General features: G+C 39.3%; 1 protein-coding gene across 2 annotated transcripts in view; it reads right to left on the bottom strand.

The window, feature by feature from the left end:
* LOC149776530 (testis-expressed protein 10 homolog) overlaps positions 1–18,591 on the bottom strand; it is a 54,100-nt gene that overhangs the window by 13,397 nt on the left and 22,112 nt on the right. For both annotated transcript variants that reach the window (XM_089940974.1, XM_089940975.1), the window contains exons 8-12: positions 17,336–17,468; positions 16,681–16,847; positions 7,831–8,002; positions 3,467–3,552; positions 1,375–1,505 (exon numbers count right to left, since the gene is read on the bottom strand). In XM_089940974.1, the coding sequence (XP_089797100.1) occupies positions 1,375–1,505; positions 3,467–3,552; positions 7,831–8,002; positions 16,681–16,847; positions 17,336–17,468 (689 nt within the window). The remainder of the gene's footprint in view (positions 1–1,374; positions 1,506–3,466; positions 3,553–7,830; positions 8,003–16,680; positions 16,848–17,335; positions 17,469–18,591) is intronic.

The following is an 18,591-nucleotide window of genomic DNA, read 5'->3' as shown; positions in this document are numbered from 1 at the left end:
ATATTTAAAAAATTTGAAGAATGTTTCAAAAGTACAAATAATGTCTTGGCAACAGATAAAGATTTTACAGCCAATGAAGAAATAAAAACTTACAAGCACACATTGAAGAAACTGATGTAGTTTAAGAAATGAAAAGAATCACTCAAACATTATCATAAAAATGTTTTTTATTGGCAAGCAAGAATACCCTGCAAACAAGTCTGCCTAGATCACTTCCTACCAACTTGCCAGGTGAACTGATACACAAAAGCTAATTTGCCAAAATCATTTCCTACCAACATGCCAGATGCATTGATACACAACTTCTTTTGCCTAGATCATTTCCTACCAACTTGCCAGGTCCACTGATACACAAACTAGTTTGGCTAGATCACTTCTTACCAACTTGCTAGTGCATTGATATACAAATCAGTTTGCCCAGAACACATCTTACCAAATTGCCAGAAGCATTGATACATGAATTAGTTTGCCTAGATCACTTCCTACAAACCTCCCATGTGCACTGATACACAACCTAGTTTGCCTAGATCACTTCCTACCAACTTGCCAAGTGTACTGATACTCAAACTAGCTTGCCTAGATCACTTCCTACCAACTTGCTAGGTGCACTGATACACAAACTAGTTTGCCTAGATCACTACCTACCAACTTACCAGGTGCATTGTTACACAAACTAGTTTGCCTAGATGGATCAAAACACAACCTAGTTTGCCTAGATCACTTCCTACCAACTTGCCAGGTACACTGATACACAACCAAGTTTGCCTAGATGCATTGATACACAACCTAGTTTGATTATATCACTTCCTACCAACTTGCCAAGTGTATTGATACACAAACTAGTTTGCCTAGATCGCTTCCTACCAACTTGCCAGGTGCATTAATACACAACCTAGTTTGCCTAGATCACTTCCTACCAACTTGCCAGGTGCATCGATACACAACCTAGTTTGCTCAGATGCATCAATACACAACCTAGTTTGATTATATCACTTCCTACCAACTTGCCAAGTGTATTGATACACAAACTAGCTTGCCTAGATCATTTCCTACCAACTTACCAAGTGTACTGATACACAACCTAGTTTGCCAAGATCTCTTCCTACCAGCTTGCCAGGTGCATTGATACACAACCTAGTTTGCCTAGATCATTTAAGCGCCAGATTATTTTAGCACAACTGCAAACAACATAGATCCTGACCTGATATTGCATAATGCACCAGCAGATGATGTTTGTTCTACTGCTTACTACTAACAAACTACATAGACCCAGATATGTCAGAAAATTATTTTGATTGCAGATATGGGCATGTCCAGTTTGCAGTTGGACTTGACTTATAAGCAAGTAGATGGTAAATGATTATCAATGTCCACCTCTACAATCTTCTGATGTCTGGACCAACTATCCATGTCTATCTGTCCTAGATGAACTTCCATGCCACAAATTTCACGAGGCTGGTCTCCATGGATCACAGAACCTCTCTCTAGATCCTGACTGTTAGTACCTGGGAAAAACCAAAGCTTGGATTAAAATATATTTCCTCTGATATCATGTACTCGATTATAATTTGATACTATGTATTCAATTATAATTTGTCTGGGATGGAATGGTAAATTCACTTGCACATCAAACCGGAAGATACAATTAGATTACAAATTCTATCCAAAGCATACACACATTCTATTTTCATTCGATTCTGATTTCTCCGTATTATTATTATCAATTTCTCTGGCTTGACCTTGACCAACAAGCACAACCCATTCTAGTTTAAATTATGTTTCCCTATCTCTCTAAAATGACTGTTGATCTTTCTCCCTTGTTCTGCATTTCTTCTTTTTCTGCCTTTTCTCAAAGGATAGTTTCAACCTATATGTTTCCATTTCACTGCAGTCAAAGCATTTTGATTCTTGTTTTAATTTTTTTTGTCAAGGGTTCACTGGTTTTTCTTTGCTAGATTATTTCAAGTATCAGTTTGATACAGTTTCTTTTCATTTCCTTTTACATGTTTTGTTCTGATGAAGTCCAACAGCTCTCTCTCAAACTAGTACAGGTGTATGAAGCACTTTTCTCTCATCTACTCTTTATCCTTCAGATCACATTCTGGTCTCTGCAGCATATTCTCAAATCTGCCAACTAGATTAGCCATGTAAGAGAATCAGTGACTTCTAAAGAACTTGATTTATTGACGAGCATGTCATATGCTACATTCTGGACAGGTAATTCAGTCATCACATCACACACGTGACACACACACACACATTCTTAGATGAGTTTCAGATCTTTGAAAAATAAAGTATACAAACTCTGACACGTCTTTAACTCTGCAAAACTTGAATTAATTGTTTAATACCGAAATGAAACATTTTCACTGCAATACAAAGTAACTTTAAATATAAGATCATTCAAAATCTCACATGACAAGACATCCAATACTTCTCATTATCATAGCAATAATTTAACCCTTTTGTATTTGCTTTTTACAAGTGTAATAAATAGCAAAATCCTAGTTCTACTACCAAGCATTATTTACCAATGGCTTGTATTAATTTATACCTCATTTACCAATTACTTGTATTAATATATACTTCATTTACCAACTGCTTGTATTGTTATATATTGAAGGTAATGAATTTGATAGTATTAAGTAACTATGATTTGAAACTATTACCTGTATTGTTGGACTGTTTATTCATGTAAATAGCAGAATTCTGATTTAATAAAATATATAAAAAATGGGGCATGATATTTCAACTGCAAATGAATGCAATATAATGCTAATAACACAAAAAAAACGAGTCCATCATATTTCTAGGAATCTCAAATAAATCATACATTAAGACACCCCAATGACTGGTGATCTGAAATGGAACCTTCACATGTATGAAGTATGCACCAAGGCAAACCCTAATACAAGTAGAGTATGACCTACATAACCATATTGCCTACACAATGTGAAAGAATCATTTTCAGTGGGCTTTTTAGACCTATTTCAGAATATGCTTGTACAGTTTGGAGCATCCACTCCTAAGTATTACGGAACTAAATACCAGGATGAATGACATAAATACTGAATAGATTGTTTTGGAAGTCATGTTTAATCCCTTAAATCTCAAGCTGTTTTCAAGTCATCGTGCAAAAATAAAAACTGTAATTCTGATCTGTGACCCTGACCATAAAGAAAGGATCCCCAATGTGACACACATTTTAGTGATGATGTGTGAGATATCAAGTTTCATCTCTAAATCTCAAATGAATTTGAAGTTGTCAAGCATAAGGGAAAGTGTGATGGATGGACATCCAGACAGGTCCCCCTATTTTCTTTGAAATGGCAGTGGACAACAAGGCTCAAAACTAAAGTCAAAGATTTCCAAGCTAAGCCAAATTAATTATCTTGAATCCTGATCTGAAAATTCCATTTTCTAAAAAAGTTAGATTTCCACAAGACTTGAAAGGATGGAAACTTACCAAGGAGAAGGGTCAGAAGGAAACTAATATGCTGCCCTATTTTCACTGGATCTGATAAGGCCCCTTTAAAGTCAACCTGAAGAAACCTGTAAAGCAAAAGGGGACTGCTATTTATATATGAATGATATAAATGATACAACTGGGACGAGTCAATAAATCCACACAACTGATATGACACACGAGTTTATTCCATTAATATGTTCCAAGAGAATGTGGAAGGCATTTTTTTCTTGCTTAGGGCTGGGGAAAGAACAGTTTTTCATTCTTTTTTTTCTCTATAATTTAAAAAAAAATTGTTTTGATCTAGTATCTCTAAATCGACATGGCATTCTCCACCCCTTTCAATGTATATTTAAATGGATTAGCCCGAATATTACAAACAACAAAATGAAGTGTATACCTTACCAAAAGTGATGGAAAATAAGGAAAGAATATTCTCAATTATTAAGCTTCTTACAAAGGTATAAAACAGGATAGAAACAATAGGTGATGAGTGATAAAATGTTTTGTATTAATCTCATTTTTATTATAGCAATGTATCCAATGCATGGATTTTACAATATGCAAGGGATCATAACAAATTTGGCATATTCACCTACATTAAACCAAGTATTCATATTCACACACTGCCAACATCATAAATTGAAATAAAAATCAACTTCCAGACAAACTGTAAACAAATGAACCAGGTAGTCCCAACATTGCCTGACTAACTGAAAAATAAATGTTTCAAGATCTCTCTAGCTTATATTATCATCATCCATATCTGATAGCACATCATCACCATTTGTCCAATATTAACAGGCCCATATGCCAGAAAGTTGGTTGAATTCTGTTCAGTAGTTTTTGTTACATAAAGTTGTACAAATGTTTAACTGCTTTTTAATATGGCAGCCATATATAATGTTGGAACAACATTATTTTGTATAAAGCTTTGAGTTGTTCAAGTAATGGCATCTGACAAATTTGATCTAAGTCTATTAAGCAGCTTTAAGGATAAGTTATTAGTGGTTTTTCAGTATATAGTAATAACAGCTTCACCTAGTTGCAGGTTAGCATTATGTGTATAAATTTGAAATGCTTTCTATAAAAATATGATCAAATTCTGCTGACTGGTTTTTCAGAAGTTATTTAAATGATTTTGTATTTTTTGCAATGGTGACTATATCTGACTATATCTAGCAAATCTGAAATCCCTAGGTAACAGAATGTTTCTGTTAAATTTGGTCAATCTCTGATAAGCAGTTTCTAAAACCTCATTTAAAGGGTTTTTCTCTTTTTGGTAATTATGGCCATATTTGATGGTATTTAATTTGCGTACATCTGAGAACTCTTAATGCCAGAGAAGTTTTCTGCATATCTTGATCAAAATGTGGTAAACAGTTTTTTTGGAAAGACATTATAAAATGTATTTTAATTACTTAGTCAAGGTGGACTCAGCATCAATTGCAAAAATCTGAAAGCACTATATAAAAGGATACTGTCAAATTTTATCAATTCTGTTAAAAAATATTTTTTTACATATCATTTCAAAAACTGTTCCATTTTAGTAATGACTGCAATATTTGATGGTACAGTAAAACCTGTTATGAGAGACCGCCCCTTCTGCCAACCAAAAGCAGTCTCTCAAGACAGGTGGTCTCTCATAAGAGGTGTGTGAAAATGGACTGGTTTTCAGGGTCAATAGTTAGCATTGTTGAAAAATAAATAATACCCATACTCACTGTACATGTATCATATCCTTTATTCATAAATCGTGTTAAATATTGCATGCATTCCTCTCAAAATATCTTTATATAATAAAGATATACATCTATCAAACAATGAAAATAAAATTTATATTTCAACATCACATTAATATGTACAAAAAAATGAACAGTTATATATGATGTATATATCTTATTCTATACACTTATTCACTTGTTTTTTTAAGAAATCCATTATACTTCTTTGTTGACATGTTTTACTCAGCTGTTTGGTCTGAACATGTATCTCAATTATTGCCTTTTCCAGAATCAACTTTCCACTTACTGATATGTTTTTACTCCTTGCAACACAAAACCACTCCCATACTTGCTCGTTCAGATCTCCGTAAACTGTCCGTCGTGCCGTGGCATATTTCCTCTGTGCTTGTGCACCTTTCTGCCATTCGTTTCTAATGGACTCCTTGTCTTTGATTACATTTTGAACTTGCATTTTACCTACGCTTAAGCTGACTGCTATTTTGCGAGCGGTCTCGCCTTTTTCATTTCTTTCAATGACATTAATTATTTCTTCCAGTATTAAAATTTCTTTTTTTCAGCGGAGGTTCTGCCATTGTTATTAGTGTTGACGTTATAAAGACTATCGGTTTTGATCAGGTTTTGGGGAAATATGGAATCAATATATATTATGTACCAATGAATGAAACCAAAAAACATAATTAACTCATCAAGAAACAATACATTTATTCTGAGACAAAGTTTAAATCAACAGCATTATAGCTCGATAAACAAAGGTTGCGACCATCCGCACCCAGGTAAACAGATGGTGGCTTGGTGAAACACTAACAAAAGAAAAAAAAAATAATTTTAAAAAAATCCGGAAATGATTCTCACTTACTAGTATTAAAGACAATGAGCTCATTCACCCTCTAGGCATTATGGATTAACTGGAAAGACAAACGATGTACTCAAACCTACACTGAAGCCCTTTCAGACGATTTCTCACTGGGACATAAGGACTACCGGCGTTTTGTGAGTTTTCATAAAGATAAAGAAAAAATACAAACCTCTAAAATGTCCGTCATTACTCCCTTTTGATGTTACTCTTACTGGCTATTCACCTGACTTCGGCACTACAATGGCGGTTAGTGACATGTACTTTAGTCTGGTTTACTGCAGTTTACAAATGACACCGTACGCTGGAGTTGTAAATTTCACAAAACTGGTACTGTAGCTAGACAAATTCTTTTTAAATACTTTATTTGAGCAATCTTTACTATGTATGCAGTCTTTGTTACAAAGGATTAAATGATGGTTAGAGGTGTTTATCCCGATATATGGTTGTTCAACTATAGTGTTATTTAATGTGCACTTTGTTTGCATACTACATTTATCCGAGCTCTAGTGTTTACAAAGGATTAAGTTAAGGTCAGTGGTGTCAATTTGTTTTTGGTTTTTTTCGGCGATGCGGTTGTTCACAGCAGTGTCAAAATGCATATTTTGCCAAGAAATTGTGGTCGCTGGTCGCGTTCAGCAGGTGGTCGTTCATAATAGAGCGTTTATATAGTAAAATCAATCTGTGCATTACGATTGTGGTCAGAAATGACAGGTGGTCGCTCATAGCAGAGGTCGCTCATGACAGGTTTTACTGTACTTCATTGGTATAAATCTGAATGCCAGGATACTATCAACTTTGTTCAAATTCTATTCAATACTTTTGGAAAAGACATTCTTAAATGTTTTCCCACATCTAACAATGGTGGCCATATTTTTTAGTGGAATGGCATCAAATGGCAAAAATCTAAGAGGTTTTCCTGTCATGAAGCTTTCTGCCAAGTTTGGTTAAATTCTATTAAACGGTTTTGGCGAAGTCGTTTAAAGGTTTATATTTTTTCAGTATTACTGACCACATATGATGAATGCTGTTTAGTTGTTTTGAATTTTTTTTAATGGCACTATTTTATCACATGACTGACTTAATCATACTGTGAAAATAGGAGCTCAGTGTCTTTCCCGAGGACATAGAGAATCAGTCAACCCTGGCTGGTGTAGGTAGGTATCAAAACCATGATTTATATTATTTGTTTAAAACTGAAATGTCTTCATGCAAGAATGCTTTCTGTCATGTTTGATAAGATTATATTCACAGTTTTTTAGTAACAGTGGCCATACTCCAACAAATTCGAGGGCAGACTGGTACAATATTCATAATCTGATAGGCCTTTATGATGGGATGTTCTGAGAAAAGTTCGGATGAAATGAGTCTCGTGGGTTTTGACAAGAAGTTGAAAATGTTAATTGTTGATTTGTCATTGGACAATGGACAATTTTTTTTCTAATTTTAGTAATGGCAATCGTATTTTGAGGCAAATCTGCATAATTCTGAAAAGCATTATGACAAGATCCTATTTCAGTAATTGTGCCATACTTGATAGTAGATTAGCATCATTTGCAAATTCGAAAACCATGCATGAATTCTCTCTGCCAAATTTTGTAAACAAAAAATTTAACCCTATGGTTTTTAAAATGAAGTTTCAAATAGTAATTGGTGACATATGCATACGCAAAAAAGATGCACATCGTACCATAAGCTCACCCGCTCTTACAGCCAGGTAGGCTAAATCTCAAAATTGAAAAAAGCAAAACAAAAGCCAGATTCACCTGTTTTGTATAACTTGAACCGTATACAGTGCCAGGTGCTCGGTGATGACCAGAGAGCGGCAGAAATTGACTAGTATCCTGTGGCAATCCTCTGAAATGTTTGGCATATAGTAAAGCAGGCTAACAAGCTCTTTCTGTTCAGATGGGCCAAGTCCTCTAAAGACCGTTTCTCCTGAAATGTTATAACAAATGCTAGTCTTGTGTGCAAAGCTAGACTTGCCAGTAAGCAAGAGCTTTCAAGAAAGGAAATGTTTTAGTAAATTATTTTTCTCTGAAAATACTTACCTGATCACATTAACATTATGAATTACTATCTGCTACCTTTAGCATAACATAAGGAATTACTACCTGACACCTTCAGAATCCATCCCTCTCAAAACAACAAACATATCTTCATGTCTAAATCCCATATAGACCAAGGGAAGTAACTCTTATAAACTATTTCCCAATTCACACTATTTAGACACCCATGGACCAGATGTTTGCTAGTTTAAATTTGAGTGAAACCTGTTAGAGGATCCTCATAATTGTGGGTTAAGAATGGGAGGTTAAAACAGTAACGTGATCAAAAAAGTATTTTTGGAGAAGCATAATTTACTATATACAAATAATTTTCTCTATTAAATACATTACTCCAAAACATTAACATTAGAAGAACAGGTAACACAAGAATGTTGTTGTTGTTGCTGTAGGGTTTAACGCCATATTTCAGGACACGATAGGCTATACATGGCGGCCAGTATTAATGGTGGAGGAAGAACCCGGGAAAACCCCGGAAAGAACCACCGACCCACGAGAAGCTACTGTCAAGCTTTCTCACATACCCCCATTAGCTGAATCTGAGACTCGAACCCACGCAGACAGAAGTGAGATGGCAGTGATCTGTAATAGAGAGCGCTTTAGACCACTCGGCCACTCGAGGCCCCGACAGGAGAATGAAATGCTTCAGTATCCAACCTCTACCTACACCACCCTGTAGAAGAATGACTCATGTTCTATTAAAGGGTGAAATTCTCCTGATGTAAGATTAGCACAACCAAATATTATACATTTATATATGCACAAGGGTAATGCCTGGGGTTGAGGTTGTGCTGCCATGAATGAGGTGTGGAAATTGTCTGGACAGCTAACAATCGCCTGTCAATGTTCAGTTCTTTTCTTTGTGTGGCCATTTCTCACAAGTAGTAACTGGAGAAAGTAGACTCAACATCCCTGCCAACAAACTTCATCTTGTATCCAATAAGGGCAAGTTCGTGGAAATCGCTTGCATTTTGGGATCCGAAATTCTCCTAAGTTGAATCTGATGATTAAGTGGTCAGAGTACACTGATCTAATGACCTCTTTAGCCATAAGCAGTGTTTCCCTTTACCCTCATTTGTGCTTCAGAGACCCCCAAATTTGTAATTTGACCCCCAGTTCTGATGCCAAGGTTTGGTTTTTACTTAGTCTGACCCCCAGTTTTGACACCAAGGAGAGTTTTGACTCTAAGTCTTGCACCCCAAGGGGATACACTGCATAAGGGTAGAGTCTGTGGTGTTATGTCTTACTTTCTGGTCTTAATTCGTAGGGAAAGCCTCTGATGACCTCTGCAGATGGTATACATATGCCTCATAAAAGCAAATTTTTAGTAAATTGTGTTTCTCCGAGAATACTTACCCGATCACATTAACGTTAGGGATATAAGCCTGCTACCTCTCGAATCCAGCCCTACTAAAAGATGAAAATTCGTCTTTTCGGTCTATCTCATATAGACCAAAGGGCAATAACTCTTGCCCCTTACCACCACCAGGTGTCACTAGTTTTTTTAAGCTGAGTGATATATATTATACAAGGATGCTCGCATAGCGGGGTGGTTGGGAGGGTTTTTAAGTAATGTGATTGGGTAAGTATTCTCAGAGAAACACAATTTACTAAAAATCTGCTTTCTCCTTCAAATACGTTCCACGATCACATTAACGTTAGGAGAATAAGTAATAGGAGGAGGGAATGCTGAGCATCCTACCTCCACCCCAGGTACCTTCTAGGGAATGATGGCTGGATTCCCCATTTGAACGATAACCCGTTCTCCTAATTTCATCAGCAACACAGCCTAGGGTCACGTGATATGTGACCCCTATATACGGTTAAGAAGATAGTTATTGAAATCTTCTTACTTATGAAATTTCACTGGCAAATACAGCGAAGCTGATAGGCTGTGCTGATTGTTTTAAATGGGTCTGGTGGTCATCTGGGCTACCAACACCGGACCTACCAGATTCAAGGTTTGCCTCTGCGAAGCCAAATCTCTGAGATAAAAACTGGAGAAGGTCGACTCTGCATGCCAGCCAACAGCTTCTATTATATCTCGGATCAAAACATTGCGTTCGAATGCAAGGCTCGCCGAGATTGCTCTAATCTCATGAGGCAACTCTGATCTTGTGAGACCTCAGAGTACGCTGAGCGTATAACCCACTTCAGCCAGGAAGCAAGGGCTTGAGGGGTGATATCCCGTTTACCAGCTTTGACCAGAAGAAAGAGGCGCTTACGTGTGTCCTGACACGCCTATGTGCGTTTTAAATAGTGCTTGAGTGCACGAACAGGATCTTGCATGGCTGTTGCTCTTGACTTATCTATGGAAGAGAGCGAGCGAATGACGATTCTTTGATTGCCAATGGATGGTAACCTATTTTTGGCTACAAAGCCTGGTTGTGTCAGGAGGACCACTGAACCATCTGATCTGAACTGAAGAAAGTTCGGGTCACTGGAAAGGGCATGTAACTCGCTCACCCTGCATGCTGAAGCTAAGGCTATCAAGAAACATGTTTTGTATAATAGTAGCTTTAACGAAGTGTGGGCTAAAGGTTCAAATTTGTCTGAATTGAGCCATGTTAAAACCCAGGACAGATTCCATTTTGGAAACAGGGTGAGGGATTTTGGTTGATTGAAATCAAAATTGGCTAAAAGATCTGGCAGATCTTTGTTATGCCCAATATCACATCTACCATGATGGTGGAATGTGTCTGATATCATGGAGCGGTAGCCTTTGATAGTAATTGGGGCCAACTGTTTCTCCTCGAAAAGCCAGAGAAAAAAGTCGGCCAGTTGAGGGATTGAGACACTCAAAGGGACAATGTTATTGATATGGCACCAGTCCCTGAAAACACGCCACTTTCCCTCGTAAGTCTTCAGAGTGGAGGGCCTTCTTGCTCTTGAGATTCTCTCCACAATCGAAGGTTTAAATTGTTTGTCTCGCAAGGCTGTCCAGACAAGAGCCAAGCATGAAGAAGAAGACGGTCCGGGCTGGGGTGGAACACCCATGACCATGGTTGTTTGAGAAGATTTGGGCTGGTTGGAATCTTCCTGGGTAGATCTATCACTAGATCGAGTAGATCGGTGACCCAGGATTTGTTCCATCTGAGAGGGGCAATCAGAGTCATCCGACAGTTCTGACCCCTTAACCTCTGGATTATTTTCAGTACCAAAACCGTGGGAGGGTAGGCGAATGCCCACAACCCCTCCCAGCTGATTGACAGAGCGTCCACGGCCCAAGCCTCTGGGTCTGGAACCAGAGAGACGAAGGTGGGCAACTTGTGATTCCACCTTGTCGCAAAAGGACCGATCATCGGACGCCCCCAAAGTGTGCAAATCCGAAGAAAGACTGACTGATGGAGTGACCATTCCGTGTGAATGACTTGACCTTTCCTGGGTAGAGTGTCGGCCAAGACATTGAGTCTGCCAGGAATGTGTCTGATTTGTATGTTGATGTGGAGGTTGTCGCACCAACGTAGAAACTGCCAGTCAGAATGCACAGGTCTGGTGATTTGGTGCCCCCTTGTTTGAGGAGGTAAATCACCACCACAGAGTTGTCTGACATAATGAGGACAGTTTTTCCTGAGAGTTGATCCTTCCAGAAATGAAAGGCATTGATGACAGCCCTCATTTCTAAAAGGTTGATGTGGAGAGGCCTCTCCCCTGGCTCCCACATGCCGCTGACTGTAGCGAAGTCCGGCAACAGGTGGGCACCCCAACCGTAGGTACTGGCGTTGGTACATACCGTTATCTCCACTTGGGACATCTCCAGAGGAATCCCCGTGGACAGCCAACTGGGGTTGTGCCACTGACGCAGGAATGATCGTATCTCAGGCGTGATCATTATTGTTTGATTGAGGGGACTTGAAAAGGGGTGCCACTGTGCCAGTAACGTCATTTGTAAGGGACGCATAAAAAGACGGCCAAGCGGGATCAAGTCCGCTGCCGCATTGAATAATCCGAGGAGTTGCAAGAATTCTCTTGCTGAAATCCATGTCCTGTTTGAAATGGACTCGACGAGTTCGACAATCCAGATTACGCGAGCACGAGGAAGCCGTACCAGATTCAGATCGGTGAGAAACTCCGTACCCAGATGGACAAAACGCTGGGATGGACGGAGATTGGACTTTTTCCAGTTCACGAGAAAGCCTAGATGATCTAAAAGTGCTAAAAGATCGTTTCTGCCTTTGAGCAGAATAGAACTTACCATATGTTTCTGGAGGATGTCGTCCAAGTACACTGCCATCCCTGTAGATGAAGTCGAGCAGAACAGGGTGACGACACAATCCATAACCTTGGTAAAAGCCCAAGGGTTGATGTTGAGGTGAAAGGGTAGGACCTGGAACTGATAAACCGCATCGCGGTAAGCGAATTGGAGAAATTTCCGTGACGTGGGGTGGATAGGGACGTGAAAATATGCGTCGGTCATATCTAGACTGACGGCATACTCGCCCTGCCAGATGGAAAGACGGATTGATCTCGCCGTTTCCATCTTGAATTTCGGTGGTAAAATGTATTGGTTGAGGCGACTCAGGTCGATGATCGGCCTCAACTTGCCTTTTGCCTTCTGGATAAGAAACAGCCTGGAATAAAACCCCGGCGATTGCGGTTTTTTCACAATCTCCACCGCCCGTTTTTCTTTGAGCGACCGTATCTCCTGTTGTAGAAAGGTATCCTTCTCCCAATCGGACGGTACGTCCGTGAAGAGGGAGAGGAGGACAGGGGAGGGGGTCGATAAATGAAATCCGAATTCCCTCCGAAATGACCTGGATCACCCAATCGTTCTGAGGAAAAAAGGTGGTCCAGTGGTCTTGAAATTGCAGGAGGCGGCTGCCCACAGGTAGGCTGTCCGCGGGTGGTGGAGAGGGTATGTCAATTTTTAGAGTTAGGAGGCTTGAAGACGAAGAAACTTTGTTTCTTACTGCCTCTGTATGGTTGCCTCCTAGCTTGATTAGACTGTTGTCTCCTGACATTGGGTTGGGATCTATACTGCACATTTGATTGTAAGGACCCCTTGTCCCTGGTCTGCCAATCATCCCTCCACTGTGGCCGGGGCTGAATTTTTCTAAATGCCTGCGAGGGTTGGGCAGCGAGTTGGAGGGGCAGTTCCTGAGCTGCCTGCCTCCGAACTTCTTCAATTTTTCCTCCAAAGAGTAAAGGCGACCCAAACGGAGTCATCCGTAAAGCCAGAGTATGATGGGGCTTGAGCGACATGGACCGCAGACATGAGTCACGTCGTATCAGGTCTAAGTTGGCAGAAGCAGTCAACACATTAGCCATGGAATGGTGAGCTGCCCTGTTAATAACTCTAGCAATCTGGGCCATCGCTTCCCAAGCGTGGTCATTGTCGGATTTTTCTGCGAGTCGGAAAATGGCTAATGAAGATAAGTCTAACATTGAAGACATAGCGACTACGTTCCGGACTAGCTTTGACGTGGCATGGAACACATTTTTGTCCACTTTGAAAAACAGTGGAGCGGACATGTGAACTGCTGCCATATTTTTGTCCAGAGCCGGAAGATCCATACTGACGGCATCTGAATGAGTTTTGTACCAGCGACCCGAGAACGTCACTGGTACTTGGCTTTCTGAAAAGAACACCTTAGCATTCCCCGGATCACCTATGCGTCCTGATAGACGATCATTGATCTCCTTAATTTTTGCCGACTGGGGAAGGAGCCGGAAGGAAGGCGTCTCTTCCTCCCTGTCAAGATCCATAGACGCCTTAACTTTGTAGTCTTGAGTGGCGGTAGGAGGTGGAGGGCATTCTGAAGTTGCCAACACCCTATAAATTTCATCCACTGCCACCTTGAAGCCAAACTCAGTCCGTTCCATGGTTGGATCTGTGTTCGGCTGATTTGCAGGAGTTTCGTCACCCTGTGTGCTGAGTCGTGTTCTGGAATAGCTTGCATTTCTGGATAGAGCATACCAGATGGCATAGATGACGCGATTCCATCATCCTTAACACTGTCACTAACTCTCCCTTGTGGATAAGCCGTGAACATATGGACGGCCGGCCCTGCCGGCTAGTTTGTCTGGTTTGTGGTCGGCCTGAATGTTGGCGATGGTCCTGCTATCACCGGTACCGGTTGCTCTAATGGCCTGGCTGGATGGACAGACTTCTCACTAAAATCTCTGCCATAGTATTGGTATGTTGCCGGCGGTACAGCTTGACTGACGGATTTATCACTAAAATCCCCGTAAGTCATATTTGGTCGGACCATTTTAGCAATAAGGTCCCCATGCTGGGACAGCTGGATGGCCGGTGACATACAGGTTGTATAATGAAATAGATTCAATGGATCCGGTAGAAACCCCATGCGTCCTGACTTACAGGCCTGAAGGCCATGCTCGGACATGCGGGGGGACTTACGCCCACTGGGCAGCCTAAAATTGGGGGAACATTCCCCCAAAGAGTCAGAAAAAGCTGTGGAAGCGAGCGAGGGAAATAAGGGTAATATCTGGCCTGATGTCAATAGCTGCGTCGTCGTTTCCTGGACCAAACGACGCATCTGTTCCAAGGTGGATTGTTGTACCCTGTCAACATTATTTTCCTCCATAGCCGCTGATGTTACTGTGGCTGACGGTTATACTGAGGACATCAATGCTATCTTTCCTCGACTTATTCCGTCTATCCCTCCCTTTTGCTGCCTTCTGGGCTACATCAGCCCACGTTTGCTCTGTTCAAGTATTACACACGCTGCATGGTATAGATGATGTACATTTGGTACATACAATACAAGAGTCATGGTTCTCTTCTTTTGCTTTGAACTTTTTGCATTTCATGCATTTGGTTGACATTTCTACTGAAACGACACAAGAAAAGAAAACAAAGCACAAATTAGCAATTCAGCATGTTATTAATTTGCTAATACCACAACCGTTACTAACAGAGTAAGCGAAATTAGTCAGTGTCACATTAGCTCTTAATTGACAACACGAGTTCAGCGATAGCGTGTGTAACATGGTCTTCAGTAGACGAAATCTGTAAGGGTGACAAAGTCACTCAATTTTGAAAAAAACTGTTAAAATAATGTATACAACCTGTAGAAGAATGATTGTCCGACGCAATAAATCCAAATTTAACTTCGGATGGTCCAATTTAACGCTAAGATGGCTTGGATTGTTTGGAGGTATAATGTACATGTTATCCGTACAAGCGAAGCTTAAAAACTAGTGACACCTGGCGGTGGCAAGGGGAGGTAAGGAGCAAGAGTTATTGCCCTTTGGTCTATATGAGATAGACCGAAAAGACAAATTTTCGTCTTTTAGTAGGGCTGGATTCGAGAGGTAGCAGGCTTATATCCCTAATAGTTAATGTGATCAGGGAACGTATTTGAAGGAGAAACAACTGAGTGCACATATCGGTTTCTGTACATTCTAAACAGGTTCATTGAGAAAAGAGAATGGATAGTTATTTGTTGACTGCCAACTGACAATAACCTGTTTTTGGAAATGATGATATTGTCATTGTTTTGGGCTTAACATTTTTCAATGCATGATAGACTATACTTGACTGCCAGTATAACTGGTGAAGGAGGAATTCAGAAAATCCCCCATAAAAACCACCAACCTCCAGGAAGCTCCTGCCAAACTTTCTATCTACTGCCTTATGGCAGGCATATAAAAAATGAACATGAGAGTTTGACACAAGTACATGTATTTGTGTAGTATTGTACAGCTCTGTAAATCCAATTTCTGTTCAAAACTGTATCCCAAAATGGTTTGATTTTTCTTAATTTATATAATAATTTAGAATGTGGTATTTGAAATAACATTTTTATAAATTCTGCAAAATTTGGAATGGTTGGCATATGATTTTAAAGCCAATATTTCTTGAACTGATCCTAATCTTCTGGATATTACGAGATGAAAGCCAGTCAGATTCAGTCACATTCTGACAGCAATGTTTGGTCTTAAAATATATCAAAGTCAAATATGTGTGTGATTTGGATTTTTAATATAGCTTTAACAATTATTCAGTCATATCGCTATGATGTCTGCAGTGTGGCAGTATATAGTGATCTCTAGCACTGGGGCATCATGCCACAGGCATGTAGCATAATGTCCCACCCAGTCACATTATACTGACAGCAGGTCGACCAGTCCTAACACTAAGCGCCAAGCGAGGCAGCTGTTAGCACCATTTTTGTAAGTCTTTGCTACGGCTCAGCCCGGGATCAAACCCACGACCTTCTGCATATGAGGCGGACACTCTAACCATTAGACCACTGGAGCGGTGAAAAGTCAAATCTGCATTTTACAATAAAGAACAATAAATGTGTTCAGTGAACAATAATGCCATACATGTACCTCAAAACACGTCAGAAAAACAAACAAATTGTAACTCTATTTGTCACTAGCATGGTAATTATTTTCAAGTTGTCTATTAAACTCTTTCTCTCACAGCTGTACTACCAAATATAATCAAAAGATCATGAACACTGATAGTTTAACATCTAAATTAAAAAAAGATCTTTACTGATCTAACAATCTTGTGTAAAAAGCATTCTGTTGTTATCCAGGTATTTTTCTCAGATATTCAAAAAGAAAGCCACATACTATATAGAATAGGGAAGCTTTTATGCACAGCTACCAAGAGGCTCTTGCAGCGCTGGCATGCTTGCCTCTTCATGACTTCCACGATCAAAGCTGATAGCTGATGGTTCCCAGCAACAGGGGGAAGTAACTCAGGAAGACTGGCAAAGAAGGCTGCTTCCATTTCAGACCTGTCATTAAAATTTTTTTACATGTTTGTCAAAAAGAAAATCTTTCAAATAAATACACTTACAAATAAGTAATGACTGCCTTCCAAGATAATAACCAATTTTGTGTTCTTCTTTCAAAAATAATAAAATTATTTTCCTGATAGAAAAATTACAAGCCAAGACCTAGCTTCTATTAAAGAAAATACAAACATAAATTAGAAAATGCTTTCAATATTTTTAATAACATCATCTGTCTGTGCATGATATTAACCTACCACAGAAAGTATCAGAGACTTAAAAATAAGACTGCTACCAGTAGTGCTATCAGAATACAAATATCTTTTAATGCAAGAAGGAAAGGCATCATAGTAAAACTTTAGGTATACTGTAATCTTGTACTTTCAAAAACTGGTATAAAGTATCTTAACATAGCTGACAATGACAGTACTGGAAACAAACATTTATTTCCAAGACCTCTATTCTTTAAATAAAGAGAAAATATTACTTGCATCATTAGCTCACTACAACTGGATGTTGATGTCAGGTCTGCAAAGAAGTTAAGATAAACTCTCTTTTCCATGGATGAGAATCGAGCTCCTTTGTATCTGTGGAATACAGAAGCTACCAGCTCTCTCAGCTCATCTAAAATGATATAAGTTTAATTGGATTTTACTTTACTTTGAGATGAAGGTGTGTTAAGTTTCATGGCAATCCTCCAAGTAGTTTAGGAGAAATAGTGATAACAAGCTTTGCATTAACATACAAGAAATGAACAATGGACAACAGGCCATCCGAAATGAACAATGGACAACAGGCCATCCGAAATGAACAATGGACAACAGGCCATACCGTATGCTCTTCTGGTCTAGAAAAGCAAAAATGTGGCAGAACAACTTCTTGTTGTTGTTCTAGGGTTTAACGCCATTTTTCAGCACAAGATAGGCTATACATGGTGGCCAGTATAACTGGTGGAGGAAGAACCCTGGGAAGAACCACTGACCCATGAGAAGCTACTGGAGGCTTTCCCACGTACCCTCGCTAGCCGAGCCTTGGACTTGAACCCACGCAGACAGAGGTGAGATGGCAGTGATCCGGAATGGTGAGCGCTTTAGACCAATTGGCCACTTGGGGCTCTAAACAACTTGTTAATCAAGTGTTCAGGGTGTAATCCACATTTTTATGAATCATCTTGCATTAACAGGATATTAATTGTAAAGTTTTAAAATTTACTGTTTCAACTCTGGTAAAAAATTATTACTAACTTTTATTTTCTTGTAAAACTCTGTTCTATACAAAACTAAATGTTAATACTGTATATCCTTGTCTATAGCATTCAATTAACATAGACCCTGATCTGCTGCCGCATGATGTAATGGCAGACCAGGATCCACATTGTTTGTTCTACTAATTAGTCCCAACAAGTTGCATAGAGTCAGATCTGCTAGCATATTATGCGATGGAAGATACTGATGTATGCAGTTTGCAGTCAGATTAGACTTGTACACAAGTTCAAGTACAGATGGAATATTTCACAACTTGGAGTCCTAAATTTGTTTCTTAAAATTAATTACATATTCTTACAAGTTAATGATAAACATGTTCCAGAGTTTATGTAGTCTGTTTTTTTGGAATGAACATGTTGGTTGCTGTAATTTTTGTGCAAGACTGGCTGTTATAAGGCTTGTTTGTCTGAGATAGATTCATTAATGAAAGCCAGGGATCATCCTGGGCTTCGCCAATGTCGCAAATTGCGATTTTTTTTCCT

This window comes from Sinohyriopsis cumingii, chromosome 18 (genome assembly GCF_028554795.1).
Source record: "Sinohyriopsis cumingii isolate HCF-2022 chromosome 18, ASM2855479v2, whole genome shotgun sequence".
Lineage (NCBI taxonomy): Eukaryota > Metazoa > Mollusca > Bivalvia > Unionida > Unionidae > Sinohyriopsis > Sinohyriopsis cumingii.
The sequence above is the reverse complement of the archived record's forward strand: the minus strand, read 5'-3'. Positions and strand labels throughout refer to the sequence as shown.